A 17,154-nucleotide genomic window follows, 5' to 3' on the forward strand; every position below is an offset into this window, starting at 1 on the left:
CTCAGCGCACACTAAACGGAGTTTGATCTTCAGCATCATCGGGCTAAACTTAAACCTCGATTACACGAGAACAATCCTCTGAGAACGGAAATGTTTTTCATTTTCCAAAAAGTTACTCGTTCGGACGACAACGTTGTGATAACCATCGACAGGGAATCCTAAACATTCACTAACTGCCAATTTCCACATACTCCGTGTGCGGCGTGCTACGTCAACGCCGCTCGCTATGCTTGCATTCACTGCTACGCTATGCTCCTGTTTCCACAGCGAGCGCCACTACACTACGCTCTGCTCCGTTTCAAGCTGTCAAGCTGGACAGAATATGACGACCCAGACAGGAAGTCAGACAAGAAGAAGCATAGAGCATCCAGACAATTTCAAAATAAAACACTGTGGTGAACATTTTAAAGAGTTCATATTCTGATCTTTTTGGGGTTCATATATTTAATCTATGTTCCTACTTTTGTACGTTCACAATCGCTAAAGTTCTAAAAAAGTGTCTGTTTTCATGTACTGCTCCTCCTTGCTCCCTCTACGCTCTGAGTCCGTCAGCTACGCTCTGTTGAGCCCACACTGTTAGACCCCACGTGGGCCAAGTCTGCTCTGATTGGTCTGCCGATCCGCTCTGTCGTTATTGGTCAGTTGCTCACCACGCTTCTCGGAAATTTCAACATGAGCTGCAGGGCCACAACGAGCCAATGGGCTTAGATCAGTGATCTCACACTGACAAGACGTGAGGGGGGCTAGAACCGAGCGTTACATGCAGCTAATGCTACAGCTAACAGGAGGACGTAGGAGAAGCTGCGTTTCCGCAGACTTTGAGTTTTTGCACATAGATGTGACTAAACATGCACAGGACACTTGGAGAACACACTAAAGAGCATATAAAACCAGAAAAAGAAGAATATGGGACCTTTAACACAAACCCTTGTCCAAAGCTGTCACCACTGAGATGTGAGTTGTGGAACTATTTCCGGACGCGTGCACCTTGCGTTGCAACAAACAAATGTCTGGTTCTCATTTCCAAAAGAGTCTTCAATCTGTTTATTATAGTTCATGATCGGGGTTCACTAATGCACATAAATGTCTCATTCTGTCCAACACATCATAAAGAATAAACTGTTACATCCAAGTCAACCCGACACGCCGACACGGTCAAAAAACTTCCAAACTGAATCCAATTACCTGGAGCCTTGTCTTTATGCACAGAGTGAATCAAGTCTCCACCTAGTGTTCAGTTTCCGAATTACACTCAAATACAAATTCATAGTGTTCTGTTAGGTTTCTTGCAAGGATCAAATAAAACAACCATTTTGGCTCCTACAACACGATAAACGGACTCAGGAATGTATTTCTCATCACTTTATCAATATTATGTCAAATCAGGTGCCGAAGAAATGGAAATAACAATTTGAACATATGTTGTCATAAAAGAAATGGAAAGCTTTTTATTTACACGACTCGAGCAGGATTGTTGTTGTTCTTAACCCTCTTCTCGTCTGACTTGGTGCAGGAGAGCTCCTCCGGGGAAATGTAAGCAGAAGCCGCTGCCCGTCAAAGTGAGGGGGAAAAAGGTTCCCTTCGTGCCCAGAGAACGTAAGTCACCTCAGGTTGCCTTTTCACTTTTATCACTTCTTCCTTTTCTTCTACATATAACTTCATCTGTCATGTTTTTATGGCCTGCACATTCCAGACTTGCTGAAGGCAGAAGATGTCTGACAAGACGGAGCCTCTGAAATTGTACCTTAAACTTCATATACGTTTGTTTGAATCTCTAAATATAAACAACATAAACACAACATATCATCAAGACAATTAAACTGATGTTAGAGTGTAAGAAATCTGTCCTGGCAAGCCGACTAATTGTCGACATTCACATCTTGTCCCGAGCAGAACATGCCTTTTCTTCTTCTTCTTCTCATTTCAAGTCTGTCGGCTGCCAGATTGTATAATCACATCGAGGTCGTATATAAGCTTTAAAAAGACGTCCCGTTTTAACATCAAACATACCTAGAAAAGAAAGAAAGGGGACAAAAGAAGAAAAGCATTTCAAACATTCAGGCTCGTTTTCAGATCCAAAAATGTTTTCCAGCCTCATAAAACGTGAAACATGTGCGGCTGCAGAGTCGAACAAGTAAGACTGTGAAAATGTTTATTTACTGACATCTGTGCTGTTTCAGTGACCGTGCTGGACACCGATGAAAAACCTACCAGACCACCACCGAGAACATTCAAGCTGCCCACCAAACCACCAGTGACTCGCAGCCAGATGAAATCGACGACGACTGCAGCCAGTGTCACCACGGCAACGACGACGACAACGAGCACCACTTTGAAGCCGAAATGGAAATCTGTGGATAAGAAGGCGAGGCGGGAAAATAAGTTGAAACCGTGGAAGAGAAAGAAAGTGGCGGCTAAGCCTCAAACGAAGAAGAACTCTTTGGGGAAGGCTCAGCCAAAGAAGACCGCCGTGGTCAAGCCGGCGAGAGACAAACCGAAACCGAAAAACAATCAAACATCCACGGCGGACTTCAAAAGCAACGCTCTGCAAACCCCCGACGTGCTGAAAGAAAACAAAGGACGCAAGGTTCCCCCGAGGAGAGGGGCTCAGAAGCCGAACAGACAAGATAAAAACAGCATCACGTTGAGAGATCCTCCGAGGGTGTTCAACGCCGTCCTGAACACGACGAAGAGCGAGGGCGGCGTGAAGACGAACAGAACGATGCAGAACAAACTTCAGGGGAAAAGCTGAAGATGTCAAAGCACTTTAAAAACACGTCTTACTTCACTCGGTCTTTTGTTTTTATTTTTTTGTTTGTGAACCAATCAGGGAACGAGCTCTCTGTTTAAGAGTTTAATGGGACGATCATGAAGTCTGATGTTCCAGTCGGGTCCTTAAAGTCCTCAGTCCCCTGTTAGGAGTTATAAAAAAACAAATCAAAAGAGGACGACCCACCTGCAGAAAACCAAAAAAGTATTTACTTTAAAGTCTTTGTGTGATTTTTCACATATAAATATAATAGAAATCAAAATAAATAACTCTGTGAGTCATGACTGTCTACAATGGGTGTAACACCCGAGTCCCACTGTCTGTGATGTTTTCAGAGTTTTCAGAGTCCTATCTTCACTTTGTTTACATCGCCCGGACGGCCGGCTGACTCCTCCCCTCGTGTATAAAAGTTGTTTAATTGAGGGACTAGAGAAAAGAAGAATAACATACTGTACTCACTGCTTAACTGTGTTTCTAGATCACGCTCATTTCAGGTAAATTTACATGCAGTGTGAAGATACGAGCAGAATAAAGATCACTAGCATTAGCATGCTAACACAACAATGCAGCGCGAGTTGTTTTGGTTTCATGCTGGTGCTCAAGGGCGACATCTGCTGGATCAAAACATCACATATAAAGACTTTAAGCAAAAGGCAAAATAAGGATAACTTTTCAAAAGTCCGAAACAAGAAACAAAAAGAGCCACGATCAAAATATTAGAAACTTTAGGCGACTTGGGCCAAAGGAACCGGGGAACATAGAACCTTTTGTCTCGTTCTTCAAAAGACTCGAGAAGATGTAGTGACCATAAGATCCAGAGAGCGCACACGTGCAGAACCAGGCGATAAACGATAATCGATATCCCGTGTAGTGAGTCGTATTGAACGCGATCAAGGCTCCGTCTGGGACACCTCACGACCTCTCAACAGGAAGTGTAGCATGTTGGATGTGTTCGTCACAGCGGTAATGTTGACCAATGAGCATGCACAGTAGTTACGCAGTAAAAATAGCCTGAGTGGTGGTCTTCATTTCAAATCTGGAGTCCGTCCAGTCTGAGGCCGAGACAAGACCGAGTAAAAATACTTTTGATTCCGAGACGCGACCTTCAAAATGGATGGATCTTGTTTGGTTCATCCAGAGTCCGGCCAGCTGTCCTCCTTTGTATGCAGCGTCTGTGCTAAGCTAGGCTAACAGGCCGCTTCATAAATACTGAGAGAGTTATAAACTAATGTCCTGAAAATGTCGACCTTTTCATGTAAGCTTTAAAACACACAAAGTGTTTCATGCAGTCGTCCGTGTAATGGCCTCGTTTCCTCTTTCGACTTAATCACCACCCGATTTAATTTAAACATATCAAACAGTTTGAAGTCCGAACAACGAACAGAAAAAGAAACCTTCGTCTATAAATGTCTCAAACTTAACAACATGTCTCTATGTATGTGTCTGTGTGTGTGTGTGTGTGTGTGTGTGTGTGTGGTCATGGTTGAAACCACCGTGACCACGGCGTGCAGTCGAGCACGCTGAGGTTACACGAGTCTCATTATTGAACTTCTTCAGACCTTCATTCTGTTTCTCTGTCGGTTCTGACGTGACGTTTTGTAACGCTGCTGTTTTAACACCAGCTGAAGAAATGTCGCCCGAGGGGAAACGCTCTCACGCCAAATACTCCCGTCGGCTTTTTGTAACACAACATGACTCAGCGAAAAATAGAATGGAATTAAAACAGCTTCAAGGTGAACACACATCACAGATAAGAAACCCGACAAGAGCAGATGTCATGGGGCGCTGGTGGCCCAGTGGTTAGTGCACGCTCCCCATGTATGGAGGCTGTAGTTTTCCAAGCGGGCGGCCCAGGTTCAAATCCAACTTGTGGCTCCTTTCCCGCATGTCATTCCCCTCTCTCTCTCTCTCTCTCTCTCTCTGATTTCCATCTCTATCCACTGTCCTCTTTCTACAATAAAGGCACAAAAAACCCAAAAATAAATCTTTAAAACAAAAAGCAGATGTCATGTCATGGTTTTGATTTACCGCTCGATCTTCGTTCCAACTCTCACCTGTGGCCATGAGCTTTGGGTAACGGAGCAACCACCCGGTCTCGTAACCCCTCAAATCCAGAACCACTTAAATGTTCCCCATCTGCTCAGCACCAGGGGCAATTCTAGAGTCTGTTTGGGCCCTGGGGAAAATGTAATGTGGGCCCCTGAAACCACACATTGTGCTGTTTTCACTCCCAGACAGAAAATTCCTCTTCATTTTCCTTCAGTGTGTTTTTTAACAGGAAGCTGTCAGATGGGGCCCCATTAGGGAGGTTTCCTATACTGTCATTGCACAGTGAACTACTGCTGTGTAAAGTTTCTCAGCCCACGGGGGGGCCCCCCTTACTGGACTGGGGGCCCCAAGCAGTAGCCTCAGCAGTCAGCATGAAGCATAATGACACTGATTAGAGAACTATAAGAGTTATTTTAAAGATGGCGGGTCTAGATTTGCAGGTTCAGAATCCTCTTTATGCTGTGGTGTACGTTAAAGTTCTTTGAACCTATAGGACCCCCGACAAATTACAGACCTACAGCACACAGCTTTGTACCTCGACTCCCAGCTAATTTAGAGAACACTGCACAGCTTCTTGGACCTTTTAGTGGAGACCTTAAAAGCGTCATGTTTGTCCTCAAAAGTACCTGTTTGGTGGCTCTCTCTTCCTGTTGTGCAACAGCTCCTATTGGCTCTGTCATTACCTGTTGACGGCTGTTTGGCTCGAGGGGAGACACGCTCTTTGAAGCTGAAGGAACCGTCGCACTCTTAAACTAACCCGGAGCGTGAAATGACACAGAGCAGGATGTTAGTCACCACTTTAAGTTTTTAGTTTTTCATGTTGAATTCCTGAAAGTTTAGTGACCTGCAAACAGCTGCCCAGGCTGAATATCTGGAACATTTATGCAAATATGTTGACTTTCTGGGAACCACTAGCCTAGCTGTTATGTGCTTGACCCATGTACAAAACCTTAAAGGTCCAATCAGTGAGCTGTGTAGAGAGTGAGATGATAAAGGTATCTTACTATCTGATCATTAAGGAAACATGCTGAAGTTCTGGCTTCTCTGACAACAATGCAGCAGTCAGTATGTCCTCCTTCTAACTTTAGATTCTGCTCCTGAATGCTCTGGATTTGTTTGGACCAGAGAAGGTAGGCGCTTTTAAGACCCCCCCCCACACACAGCCGTTTTGGACGCCCCTCAGTTTGTCAGATATGAGAGCAGTTATCAGGTCAACAGGTGTTGCAGCGATGGAAGCGGGTCAAGAGAAGTGGTTCAGATAGAAGTGATTGTACCCGACCTAAAAAGCCTCTGCATGTTTCTAATAAGCTCCACGAGCAGAAACGTGCTCAAACTAGGATCAATATTGGAGATGCTTTTGAAAAATGGAGAGAGGTTAGAACACAGAAAGGTTTACAGACCCATGCAGAGCTGGATAAACACTGAAGCTTCAGAGTCCACCACATGGTGACCTGTGTGAGCATGGACTCTAGAGAGGGGGGGGGGGAGACAGCTCTCTATGATGTTTAGAATTTAGACTGCAGTACCCATTTTAAACACTAGGGGTCAGAGTTACATACTGCTATATGATACAAACTAAACTAAAGAAACTCTGAGAGCTGCTGGAATTAATGAGCAAATCATAGAAGAGGTTTAGAGGCGCTCGTGTTGAACCACAGACTTCTAAATGACACATCCGGGGCCTCCAGCTGTGTTCAGACGTGGAGTCAGGCTGGCTGGAGCCCAATCTATGAAATTACTACACTACACAATGCTATTAGTGTGTTCTGTTCAGCACACTGTATGCAGGTATGTGAACTGTATGTTTACAGCATCATTACAGTGTCAGAAGAAGGCGACCATGTTTTATCATTTCTGGTTTTATTTGTGCATAAAAACACATTTTCATATCTATGTGTGCACATGCATATCATCATTTCATTCAGTAATTTTTTCTTTATTTCAAATTTTAAGTATATTTTTCCTCATCAAGGCAACGGCGATCTGTAAATAGTTTGTATGTTTGATGATGCTGTCTTGGGTTTCTGTCATTGAAGCTCATGTGTTTAAGCATCTTATGTTAAACTTCAATAAAAAGTTGATCACAAAAAAAAAACACATTTTAATTTTCAATTTAATATAAAAGTTTGTGACGCTCGTGCTGACCTTCTTGTAATAAAGTTAAGTAACTTTTAAGACTTTAATATTGATTTATTAAACAATTTTAAAAGTTGAAATGCTCATCTGAAGTCTTAGTAGTAAAGAGGTTTGTCTAAGATATCCAGAATACCCCCCCCTCTCCCCCTCTGCAGACTGCAGCACTGCTTCAGTAAAGGTTTCCCCCTACTGGCCATTTCATTTAACTGACACTTCTTAGTCTTAAAGGAACCTCTAATGGTTTCACTTCCTTTAACTTCACACTTATAGCACTGGAAATGTTAAAGATTAAACAGAAAAACAAACCTCCACAGATTGAACTTTAAAGGTGACATATCCTCCTCCCCCTCTTCTTCAGTTTAAATAAGTCTCAGAGCTCCTCAGTTTCTTGTTCTAAATCCACTCTGATCATGTCTATAAACCCCTTTTAAGACAGCGTGTACTTTCAAAATGTTTGATTCAGGCACAAATAGAGCTTCACATCAGCCTGCTTGATTCAGGCATTTTGATTATTACAACATTCAAAAACATTTTTCGTTTCACACATATTTTAGTTTTTACATTTCCTGTGCTGTAGTCATTGATTATTGATCGTTCTGATAACATGAAGGTTTAGTTCCCTCTCCAAAGTGACTGAACGTTTGTCGCTCGTCTTCGTTCAGCGGCTGATCTTGTACACGACGTCGCCGACCTGCAGGATGCCCGTCTTCTTCACGGCGTGCAGCTGTCCGAACAACGGAGACTTTTTGTAGATGTGTGTCTCGGACGGGTCGCACAGACGGTAGCTGTGAAGAGAAATCAGACGAGAAACAAGCGATAATGAATTTTACAAAAAAGTTCATATAGGAGGAAAAAAAAAAAGGTTCAGGTCAGTACGTCTCTCTCTCTCTCTCTTTCTCTGTCTCTCTCTCTCTCTGTCTCTCTCTCTTTCTCTGTCTCTCTCTCTCTGTCTCTCTCTCTCTCTCTCTGTCTCATTCTCTTTCTCTGTCTCTCTCTCTCTGTCTCTCTCTCTTTCTCTGTCTCTCTCTCTCTCTGTCTCTCTCTCTTTCTCTCTCTCTCTCTCTCTGTCTCTCTCTCTCTGTCTCATTCTCTGTCTCTCTCCCTCTCTTTCTGTCTCTCTCTGTCTCTCTCTCCCTCTCTTTCTCTCTGTCTCTCTTTCTGTCTCTCTCTCCCTCTCTTTCTCTGTCTCTCTCTCTCCCTCTCTTTCTCTGTCTCTCTCTCTCCCTCTTTCTCTCTGTCTCTCTCTCTCTGTCTCTCTTTCTCTGTCTCTCTCTCCCTCTTTCTCTCTGTCTCTCTCTCCCTCTTTCTCTCTGTCTCTCTCTCTCTGTCTCTCTCTCTTTCTCTGTCTCTCTCTCTCTGTCTCTCTCTCTTTCTCTGTCTCTCTCTCCCTCTGTCTCTCTCTCTCTCTCTGTCTCTCTCTCTCTCTCTCTGTCTCATTCTCTGTCTCTCTCCCTCTCTTTCTGTCTCTCTCTGTCTCTCTCTCCCTCTCTTTCTCTCTGTCTCTCTTTCTGTCTCTCTCCCTCTCTTTCTCTGTCTCTCTCTCTCCCTCTTTCTCTCTGTCTCTCTCTGTCTCTCTCTCTCTTTCTCTGTCTCTCTCTCCCTCTGTCTCTCTCTCTCTTTCTCTGTCTCTCTCTCCCTCTTTCTCTCTCTCTCTCATTCTCTGTCTCTCTCCCTCTCTTTCTCTCTCTCTCTCTTTTTTTTCTCTCTCTTTCTCTCTCTCTTTTTCGCTCTCTCACTCACTCTCTCTCTCTCTCTCTCTTCCACCTCAGCTCCCAGACTTGCAGGAGTGAGCCTCGTATTGGCCTATACGACTCATTCTTCTGATCAGCTCGTTCTTAAAGTCCCTCGAGCTTTCACTGAATTCTGTTAATCTGCTTTTTCTTTTGCTGCCCTGAACTCATGAAACGGCCTCCTGCACACTCTAAAGATCGGAGTTCCTCCCTCTCCTGCAGAGTTCAGGATTTTGATTTCCAGCCGCTTTGTTTCCAAGAAAAGTGACCTTAAAAAAGTTCAAAATGAAATATAAGAACAAACTATGCTCATGGTATTTTAATCATATTTGACATAGCCTATTAAACTTCTATCTAAATCATTCTATTTGTGCATTAACTTTCACCCCAAATGAATGCTGTATTCATAGGCTAAATGTCCACTCACCTTTATCCTGTTTAGTTTATTAATTAGCCCTACTTAAATGAACATTTCCCCACGTAAATGTAGCCTCTAATTCCCTGCGGAGTAATGTAGCCCCTTCATACCTTTGTTTCCAATAAAGTGTTTGAATTGATTTCTATTATTTTGTTGATTGAGTTTAAGTGTTTGTTGTTTTTTCTGCTTGTTTGTAATCTGGACAGCGGTGGGAATGAGGGAAGGGTTGATGTCCTTTTCAGAATAAATAAAAGGTTTGAATTATTCTATTTTTGATTCAGTGCAGCACACTTCTTCTCTCTTCAAACGTTACCTCTTCAGGGTCTCCAGCGGCTCCTTCCTGTTGATGACTCCCGTCTCAGGGTCGACTGTAGTGAAAAGACACCTGAAAAAGAAAACAAAGATAAAAGGTGTGATCTCTTCTATCCTGCTAATCCTCCTCTAAAGAAGACAAAGATGATCTCAGTCCACAGTCCTTTGAGAATGAATTTGTCTCAAACAAACAGGACTGTCAGCACGTCTGATCGTTGTCTCTTAACGAGGAGGTTCAGATTTAATTCTGAGCGAGGCGTCAGCTTTGTTACCGTCCACACGACATCACACGCTGCAGTCGCACGCTGCCAATCTGGATCTCCTCCCATGAGTCCTGAAAAAAGCCAAACAGTTGGTTTTTTTGAGTTGGAGATAAATTTAGTCCACACTGCTCACACTGAAAAGGGCGAGCGATTAGTCAGAAGTGAACGAGCAAAAGAGCAGGAGAGAGAAAAACGAACAAAGCAGGCACTGTCATTCTGAAGACTCTGATGTTTCAATCCAAAACTCCACATAACCAAGAAATGTATATTTCTTATTTGAACACACACAGAGGAAAACGATGTGATAAATATACAGGTGTGTGTGTGTGTGTGTGTGTGTGTGTGCGTCTTTGTTGAACTGACCTCGCTGTACGCCTCACAGTCGCTGACGACGATGCTCGGGCGGAAGCGCTCCACCGTCACGTCCTTCTCCAACTTGCTGCTGAGGTCGTTCACAGACGACTCGGACAGCAGCATCACCGGGGCCTCATCGGAGAACGCCACCTGCACGCCAAAAACATGCAAACACCATCAATAAGTAAATGATGATGGAAATTCATTTTTTTTTCTTCTTTATTATCAGGTACATCCATCCTCACCTTCTGACACAATTCATTAAAACAGATGTGACGAGGTCAGAGTGAGTGATGATGTAATTAGGGGCGTGTCCAAAGAGTAAGCAGGCTCGAGTATCTTAAAGAGGACATATGATCCCCCTCCTCCACCTTTTCAAACAGTCTCCTCCTCCACCTTTTCAGTCTCCTCCTCCACCTTTTCAAACAGTCCTCTCCTCCACCTTTTCAAACAGTCCCCTCCTCCACCTTTTCAAACAGTCCCCTCCTCCACCTTTTCAAACAGTCCCCCTGTGGTCTAAATGAAACATCTGTGCTTTGTTCAAAATATAACATGAATCAAGCACCAGAGGAGGTTTGTGACCCTGTATAAACCAGCTCTCTCAGAACGCTCCGTTTTGGTGTGTGTGTCTCTTTAAATGCAATGACCCCCCCCCTGAGTTTTCCCGGTAGACATCACTCCTCTGTAGAGAGAATAAAAATGGCCGACCTGTGCTAAAGTTCTGCTCTAGTCTGGGGGTGGAGTCCATGGGTGGAGATACCAGGGGAGGGGAGGGGATTTTTTTTTAACCAGAATCCCACTGTGACATCACAAGGAGAGCACATTTGAAACAGAGCATTTTTCTCTGTGTTGTAAGACTTATGCAGACCACAAACAAAGGACTGGATGGTTTATTTCACATGTTGTGGGTCAGTAGACTCTCAGGTTACCCAAATATATGTTCAAAAACATTCCTGAACATTCAAGATAAAGTTAAAGCTTTTTAATGAGGTGATAAAATGATATACAGACTGTTAGAGCCATTTGTGTGTTCAGTATGTATGTGTGCTCTGTGGTAGTTCCTTGTGCTCACAGTAGGGGGCACATTCACTTTGGTGTTGGGAAGGTTACAAGTAGAAGAAGAGTTAATCACGGACAGGTGAGCAGCCCACCGTGAGAGGCACACAGTTTTTGACCGCTGTTGGAAAATGTATCGTGAATGGAACATTTATCCTGGCTTTGTTTTACATTCAAGTTATAATGGAATAAGTGTATGTAGACGACCAGAACATGTATTGTAAATGAACGATTCAGATAAACCCGTTTGAGTGTGACAGCACGGAGTTGATTGAATTATTGCCACGAAACACAGAAACAACGCGTCAATTAAGTACGGTAGGCTATCAGCCCCTCAGTGGCTCAAACTTTTGAAAAGCAAGATCAAGCCACTACACAGACAGAGATCAGTTTACCTCAAACTGCGGGAACTGCGGCTTGCTCTCCATCGGCCTCCTGCCCCTCATCTGCTCTTCAAAGTGCACCAAGCGAAAGGTTTTCTCTTCGCCCAGATAACGAGTGAGCCAGCGAGACGCTTCATCGCCGCAGTCCCGTCCCTGAATGTCAGCGCTGAAGACTCTGAGGCACAAAGACATGAAGAAGAAGAAGAAGAACAAAGAAGGAGAAGAAGGAGAAGAAGAAGAAGAAGACGAAGAAGAAGAAGAAGAACAAAGAAGGAGAAGAAGAAGAAGAAGAAGGAGAAGAAGAACAAAGAAGGAGAAGAAGAAGAAGAAGGAGAAGAAGAAGAACAAAGAAGAAGAAGAAGAAGGAGAAGAAGAAGAAGAAGAAAAACAAAGAAGGAGAAGAAGGAGAAGAAGAAGAAGAAGAAGACGAAGAAGAAGAAGAAGAACAAAGAAGAAGAAGACGAAGAAGAAGAAGAAGAACAAAGAAGAAGAAGACGAAGAAGGAGAAGAAGAAGAACAAAGAAGAAGAAGACGAAGAAGGAGAAGAAGAAGGAGAAGAAGAAGAAGAACAAAGAAGAAGAAGACGAAGAAGAAGAAGAAGAAGGAGAAGAAGAAGAAGAAGAAAAACAAAGAAGGAGAAGAAGGAGAAGAAGAAGAAGAAGAAGACGAAGAAGAAGAAGAAGAACAAAGAAGAAGAAGACGAAGAAGAAGAAGAAGAACAAAGAAGAAGAAGACGAAGAAGGAGAAGAAGAAGGAGAAGAAGAAGAAGAACAAAGAAGGAGAAGAAGAAGAAGAAGAAGAAGAAGGAGAAGAAGAAGAAGAAGAACAAAGAAGGAGAAGAAGGAGAAGAAGAAGAAGAAGAAGAAGAAGAAGATGAAGAAGAAGACGAAGAAGAAGAAGAAGAACAAAGAAGAAGAAGAAGAAGAAGGATGGAGGAGGATAAAACTGTAACAACAGCTACAACAGCGACATAATCACGAGGACATAAATCTTATTATTATTATTGTTCTTGAACCTGCAGTTGATGACGGCGTTGTCGGGCGTCTTGACGGGGAATCGCAGCTCCTCCATGTTGGGCCCGTTGAGACAGACATGAGCGCCCTCGCAGGTCAGAGACACGAGCACAAGGCGGGGCTCCTGTCTCCCCGTGACCATGTGACCGTCCTCCGACACCACCAGCCAGTGCCTGCAACCACAACGCACAGATTAGAAACAGAAGTCCGTCCAGTACGGTGGCTGGGAAGTGCAAAACAAAAATACAAGATGTGAAACATTTTTACAATCGTTGAGACAAATTTATAAACGACAGAATCTTGGTCACTTCCTGCATTTGGTACATTCACTTTCCGTCAAGATTCTGTCGCTTGTAAATTTGTCTCAGTGTTCGTAAAAATGTTTCACATTTTGTAATTTTTGTTTTGGACTTCCCAGCCACCGTAGTCCGTACAGAGAATACACATAAAGAACCACACACAGACATATAAAGAACAGAACTCCTGTGGATATCATCATGAGTGAGAAAAGCAACACAAAGACCGACAGTCCAAAGAGAAACCCTCGTCTGCACCATTTGGCATCCCGGGTTCGATTCCAACAAACGTTACACTCGACCTGCGTGCTGAGCTCTCACAGATTTGAATCACAGGAATGTGTACTCGTTTTTCTCACATTCACATCATAATCCAAAAAGAGTTCACCTACATAAGAAAGAAATGTGTATAAAGGCTACAGCACAAGGACCGATGACATCACCTGTTGCCATAGAGACGGCTGACTCATCCTCTCCTCCCTAAATCACAGATTTACTTCACGTTTATTTATAACCACTGGTTAGAAACCTGGATGTATCCCTGTCTGTATTCCCCCCTCACATGTTCCTGTCATCATCGTTTGAACACCTTAATGAAATATGAGTTACTCCTTCTGAAGAGCAAAGTTCAGAAACATGATAAATACTGAGAAATCAAACTGTCAGTGAAGGTAACAAAGGCACATGTTACTGTAATCGGGGTTTTTTTGTGCTAATTTGTGTCCTGAAGTAAATTATAATTTCTCTCACAGCATCATCTAAAGCAGTGGTTCCCAAAGTGGGGGTCGGGACCCATTGTGGGGTCGCGGGACACCAAGGGGGGGGGGGTCGCGAGATTCCAAAGACATGTAAAAAATGTAAAATAGCACAGCTGATCCATTATTGTGAAAAAATAAACAAAAATGTAGTTCAAGAGATCTGGTGTGTTCTTCTTCTAGTGTTTCTTTCTCTGTGCTCCTCTAATGTCAGTGTTTGGAGAGGCCTAATAGTGCGCAACATTAAATGTTTAAGCCGCCTCCAGGGACAACAGGGGTCACCAGGTGCTAGCAACCTTTTTTGGGGTGGTCGAGGGCTGAAAAGTTTGGGAGCCGCTGATTTAAAGAACTGCAGATCCAGCTCTGTCGTCCTAACTTTCCCCCCCATACGGCGCCCCTGGTCTCTGTCAGGGGGCTGGACCCAGTGTGTGATCAAAGTACATGAAAAGACACCTCGACTATCTTATAAAGTGTTCTTGGTTTTTTTTTTAGGGAAACGTAATAAAATATATCTCAGAAAGAAAAATGATCGAATGGTCAGTTTGTTTTCAGTATCGTTCAGCTCCATGACTTTTGCAGGACGTGAATGTAAGAGGGGGAAGTGTGACGTCGATTTGGCATTTTTCAATCATTAAATACTTGTGCAATCATTAAATACTTGTGTAGTTGTCCTTCAGGGCCACCGTATAATTGCCTGTGTATAAACCAAGCAGTAACCTCTGGTGGTCGATGCAGAAGTGTAAAATCCTGCAGACCAACCACAGTACCTGGAAACACCTGTGTGCTTATAATGCCAAACCCAAATATTCTAATCTGACATTATTTAATTATATATGTCTCTAATAAATATAATGTACAGAGTGTACTAAAGGTGCAACTTTTTAAATCACGTTTCTGACTCGATTGGTCGGGTCTGAACAGGTGAGTGATCCCTGACAGGTGACGATGAGTCGCTCTCTGAGGTGTGAACTCACCGATCCTGCAGCTCTCCAAACTTCAGCCCAGTTTTCTGACACTCCGCCAGAGCCAGAGAGACCGCTTTCCCAGACTTCAGGGGGTGAATGAGGAGCTGCGACACGACGCCCACACGAAACACTTTTTCTGTCTTTCGGAGATATTTATAACCGAGACCGAGACCGAGAACAGCGACGCCGGCTCCGCCGAGCAGCATGGCGGCTTTCTTATTCTGGGACAGCGCGTCCACAACCAGGTGTCTCAGGTCCATTTCTCAAACTTAACGGACTTTCAAGAACTTCGGACTTTCACTCGAGTGAGCAGACACCGCCCCGTGTGACGTTCACTGACGCTCGGTAACGGCAACTCTGCTCTCGACCTCGTTTCGTATTTAAAATAATAAATTGATAAATAAATTAATGTGTATGAATTCATACAATTCAAATATATCCCTTTATTCTCTTACAAATCTATTCTCGTAAATGTAAGAATTTATTCGAGTACATTTAGGACTTTATTATCTTAAATTTACAACTTTCTTCGCTTTCACGCAAATTTACAACTTTATTATCCAGAATGTACGACTTTCTTCTCTTACGACTTTATCCTCCTAAATTAATTAATACATTTTAGTACATTTACAACTTTATTATCTTAAATTTATGACTTTCTTCGCTCACAACTTTTCCTCATAAATTTACGAATTAATTATCTTAAATTTGGGACTTTTTTTTTGCTTACAAATTTCGTAAATTTACGACTTTATTCTTTTAAATTTATTACTTTTTTCTTGTGAATTTATGACTAATCTCAAAATATCAGATTTTAACCCCCTTAATGTTGCCCTAATACTCCTTTGTATAATTTGAATCGATTAACAAATTGAATGCAGTAAATGTACGACTTTAATCTCGATATTTTAGATTTTAGAATTTTAGAATATTTTCTTTAATGTGGCCCTAAACAATTAAGGATTTGAAAACGCCCCTGTGCTTATTTATTTGCTTACTTATTTGTTAAACCACCCTTAGAAAGTAAATAAATATATTAGTATGAAAAAAAACGTTTGAACCTGCCAAGAATTTTTATATAACAGAGAAGAAAGTGACGCGATGCCTTATTTGACCTTCTCATTGAAACTATTTCTGTCTTTGACACAGATACTCAGGTCTGTGGCCAAAGTAGAAAACAGCAGATGCTCGTGCCACAGGGGGTCAAAACAGGGAATGTCGAATAGATTCTCCTTCTGTTGCTTTTCTGGGCACATCTACTGGCTGAAGGCAGAGACACCGGCACGGGGCCAGGCCTTACAAGATGGCTGCAGCGGCTAGAAGATTTTAACAACAAGATACTAATCCAATATCTGCAGAATTATCAAGTGATTCTGATGTCAGAAAAAACAGTCTGGCTTGATTCACTGGTATCAAAGGAGTAGGATTATTTGTTTTGTTTTATGTTTTCGGCTCATCGTTCAGTTTGCTGACGCTTGTTTCATTGTTTACTCTTGCTTCATTTATTTGTTCCTTGTTGTTGTAGTTTGCTGTTTTATTTTGTCATTTGTGTCCTTGTGTTTCTCCACTTCCTGTGTATTTTTCTGTTGATAATCCTGAGTTTAGTTTTTAGTGTTTCCTGTTTTATTTAGTCATTTGTGTCCTTGTGTTTCTCCACTTCCTGTGTATTTTTCCATTTATAATCCTGAGTTTAGTTTTTAGTGTTTCCTGTTTTATTTTGTAGTTCTTGCTCCTGTGTATGATGTCTAGTCTTACTTCCTCCCTTTGAGTGTTGACCAGCAGAAACGCCTGAATGGAAAACTTTGAAAAATAAAACGGTCATCGCAGAGGAATGTTTGGTAAATGTGCCTGCTCTGCTCGCTCGACTACCTGGATGTAAACGAGCACAGTGAACAGATAGCATCTCGTAGGAGCAGAGCGGTTTGGCAGTATTTTCATCTAGAAATGTAGATAAAGTTGTATGTAGGTGTGTCAGGTTAAGGTGGCTTATCAATCGGAGCGAGGCGTAACCACATTTAGCTCAGGTATGTGGATGCTAACCTGCAGGTGCTAAAGATGCTAACGTTAGCCACACTTCATTTACAAAGTTTACCTGCTGACAATTTTAAAATACATTGTGCTAAATTTCGACTGTTTTCTGAGTGTTTTCTTAATACAAGTTAAACTAATTATTCATATTTTGGCCTTCAATGCCGTTTCAATGTTCTGCTCAAACCGCCCGCCACTAGTTGGGGCTTTAGTCATAACCTGGCTGTAGCTCTGGATAATGGGCTACTGTCCTGGGTTAGTTTGTGAAACTGAATTAAAATCGTTGAACTGACTCAGAAATGAGTCGGCTGAGAACATGCTTACTTTTAATTTTAATATAACCTGACATGAGGGGAAAAGATTTTCTCTAACCGTGTTTCTGGTGTCATGTGTCCACCCCCCCCCCCCCCCCCCCCACTCCCCCGCCCGCCCGCCTGCCGTACCACATGATGATGACTTTAATATAACCAACATACACATACTGATCCACCGCCATACTTTGAGCTCGTGACCAACCTGCTGTAGGTTGTCCGGAACTGGACTTCAGTCAGAACTCACACGGGGAACCATCTGGACCAAACGGCCGTTTCTATACATTCAGCAGTCTTTTTTTCTCACACAGCGCA

At 42.8% G+C, this 17,154-nt stretch overlaps 2 protein-coding genes across 2 annotated transcripts in view; one reads left to right on the plus strand and one right to left on the minus strand.

The window, feature by feature from the left end:
• hhipl2 (HHIP-like 2) overlaps positions 1-2,937 on the plus strand; it is a 10,825-nt gene extending 7,888 nt beyond the window's left edge. The window contains exons 8-9 of the mRNA XM_061063441.1: positions 1,514-1,596; positions 2,181-2,937. Coding sequence (XP_060919424.1) covers positions 1,514-1,596; positions 2,181-2,752 — 655 coding nt within the window. The 3' untranslated portion in view covers positions 2,753-2,937. The remainder of the gene's footprint in view (positions 1-1,513; positions 1,597-2,180) is intronic.
• A 3,725-nt stretch (positions 2,938-6,662) lies between these two features.
• marc1 (mitochondrial amidoxime reducing component 1) lies at positions 6,663-14,812 on the minus strand. Its single transcript, XM_061063014.1, has 7 exons — positions 14,510-14,812; positions 12,487-12,657; positions 11,484-11,646; positions 10,042-10,182; positions 9,688-9,749; positions 9,417-9,488; positions 6,663-7,740 (listed from the first exon to the last, which is right to left on the minus strand). Exons 1-7 carry the CDS (start codon positions 14,758-14,760, stop codon positions 7,614-7,616), a joined length of 987 nt encoding a protein of 328 aa, XP_060918997.1. The 5' UTR covers positions 14,761-14,812; the 3' UTR covers positions 6,663-7,613.
• Between the last annotated feature and the right edge of the window lie 2,342 nt (positions 14,813-17,154).

The sequence above is a fragment of the Labrus mixtus genome, chromosome 18, assembly GCF_963584025.1.
Source record: "Labrus mixtus chromosome 18, fLabMix1.1, whole genome shotgun sequence".
Taxonomy (NCBI): Eukaryota; Metazoa; Chordata; class Actinopteri; order Labriformes; family Labridae; genus Labrus; species Labrus mixtus.

Excerpts from the sequence above, each read along its gene's own strand:
- marc1 (XM_061063014.1), bottom strand. The coding sequence starts at position 14,760 with ATGGACCTGAGACACCTGGTTGTGGACGCGCTGTCCCAGAATAAGAAA. Across the intron at positions 10,183-11,483 it reads CGCAGTTCCCGCAGTTTGAG|GTGGCGTTCTCCGATGAGGC; the intron begins GTAAACTGATCT and ends TTTGGCGTGCAG. Across the intron at positions 9,489-9,687 it reads CGTGTGATGTCGTGTGGACG|GTGTCTTTTCACTACAGTCG; the intron begins GTAACAAAGCTG and ends TTTCTTTTTCAG.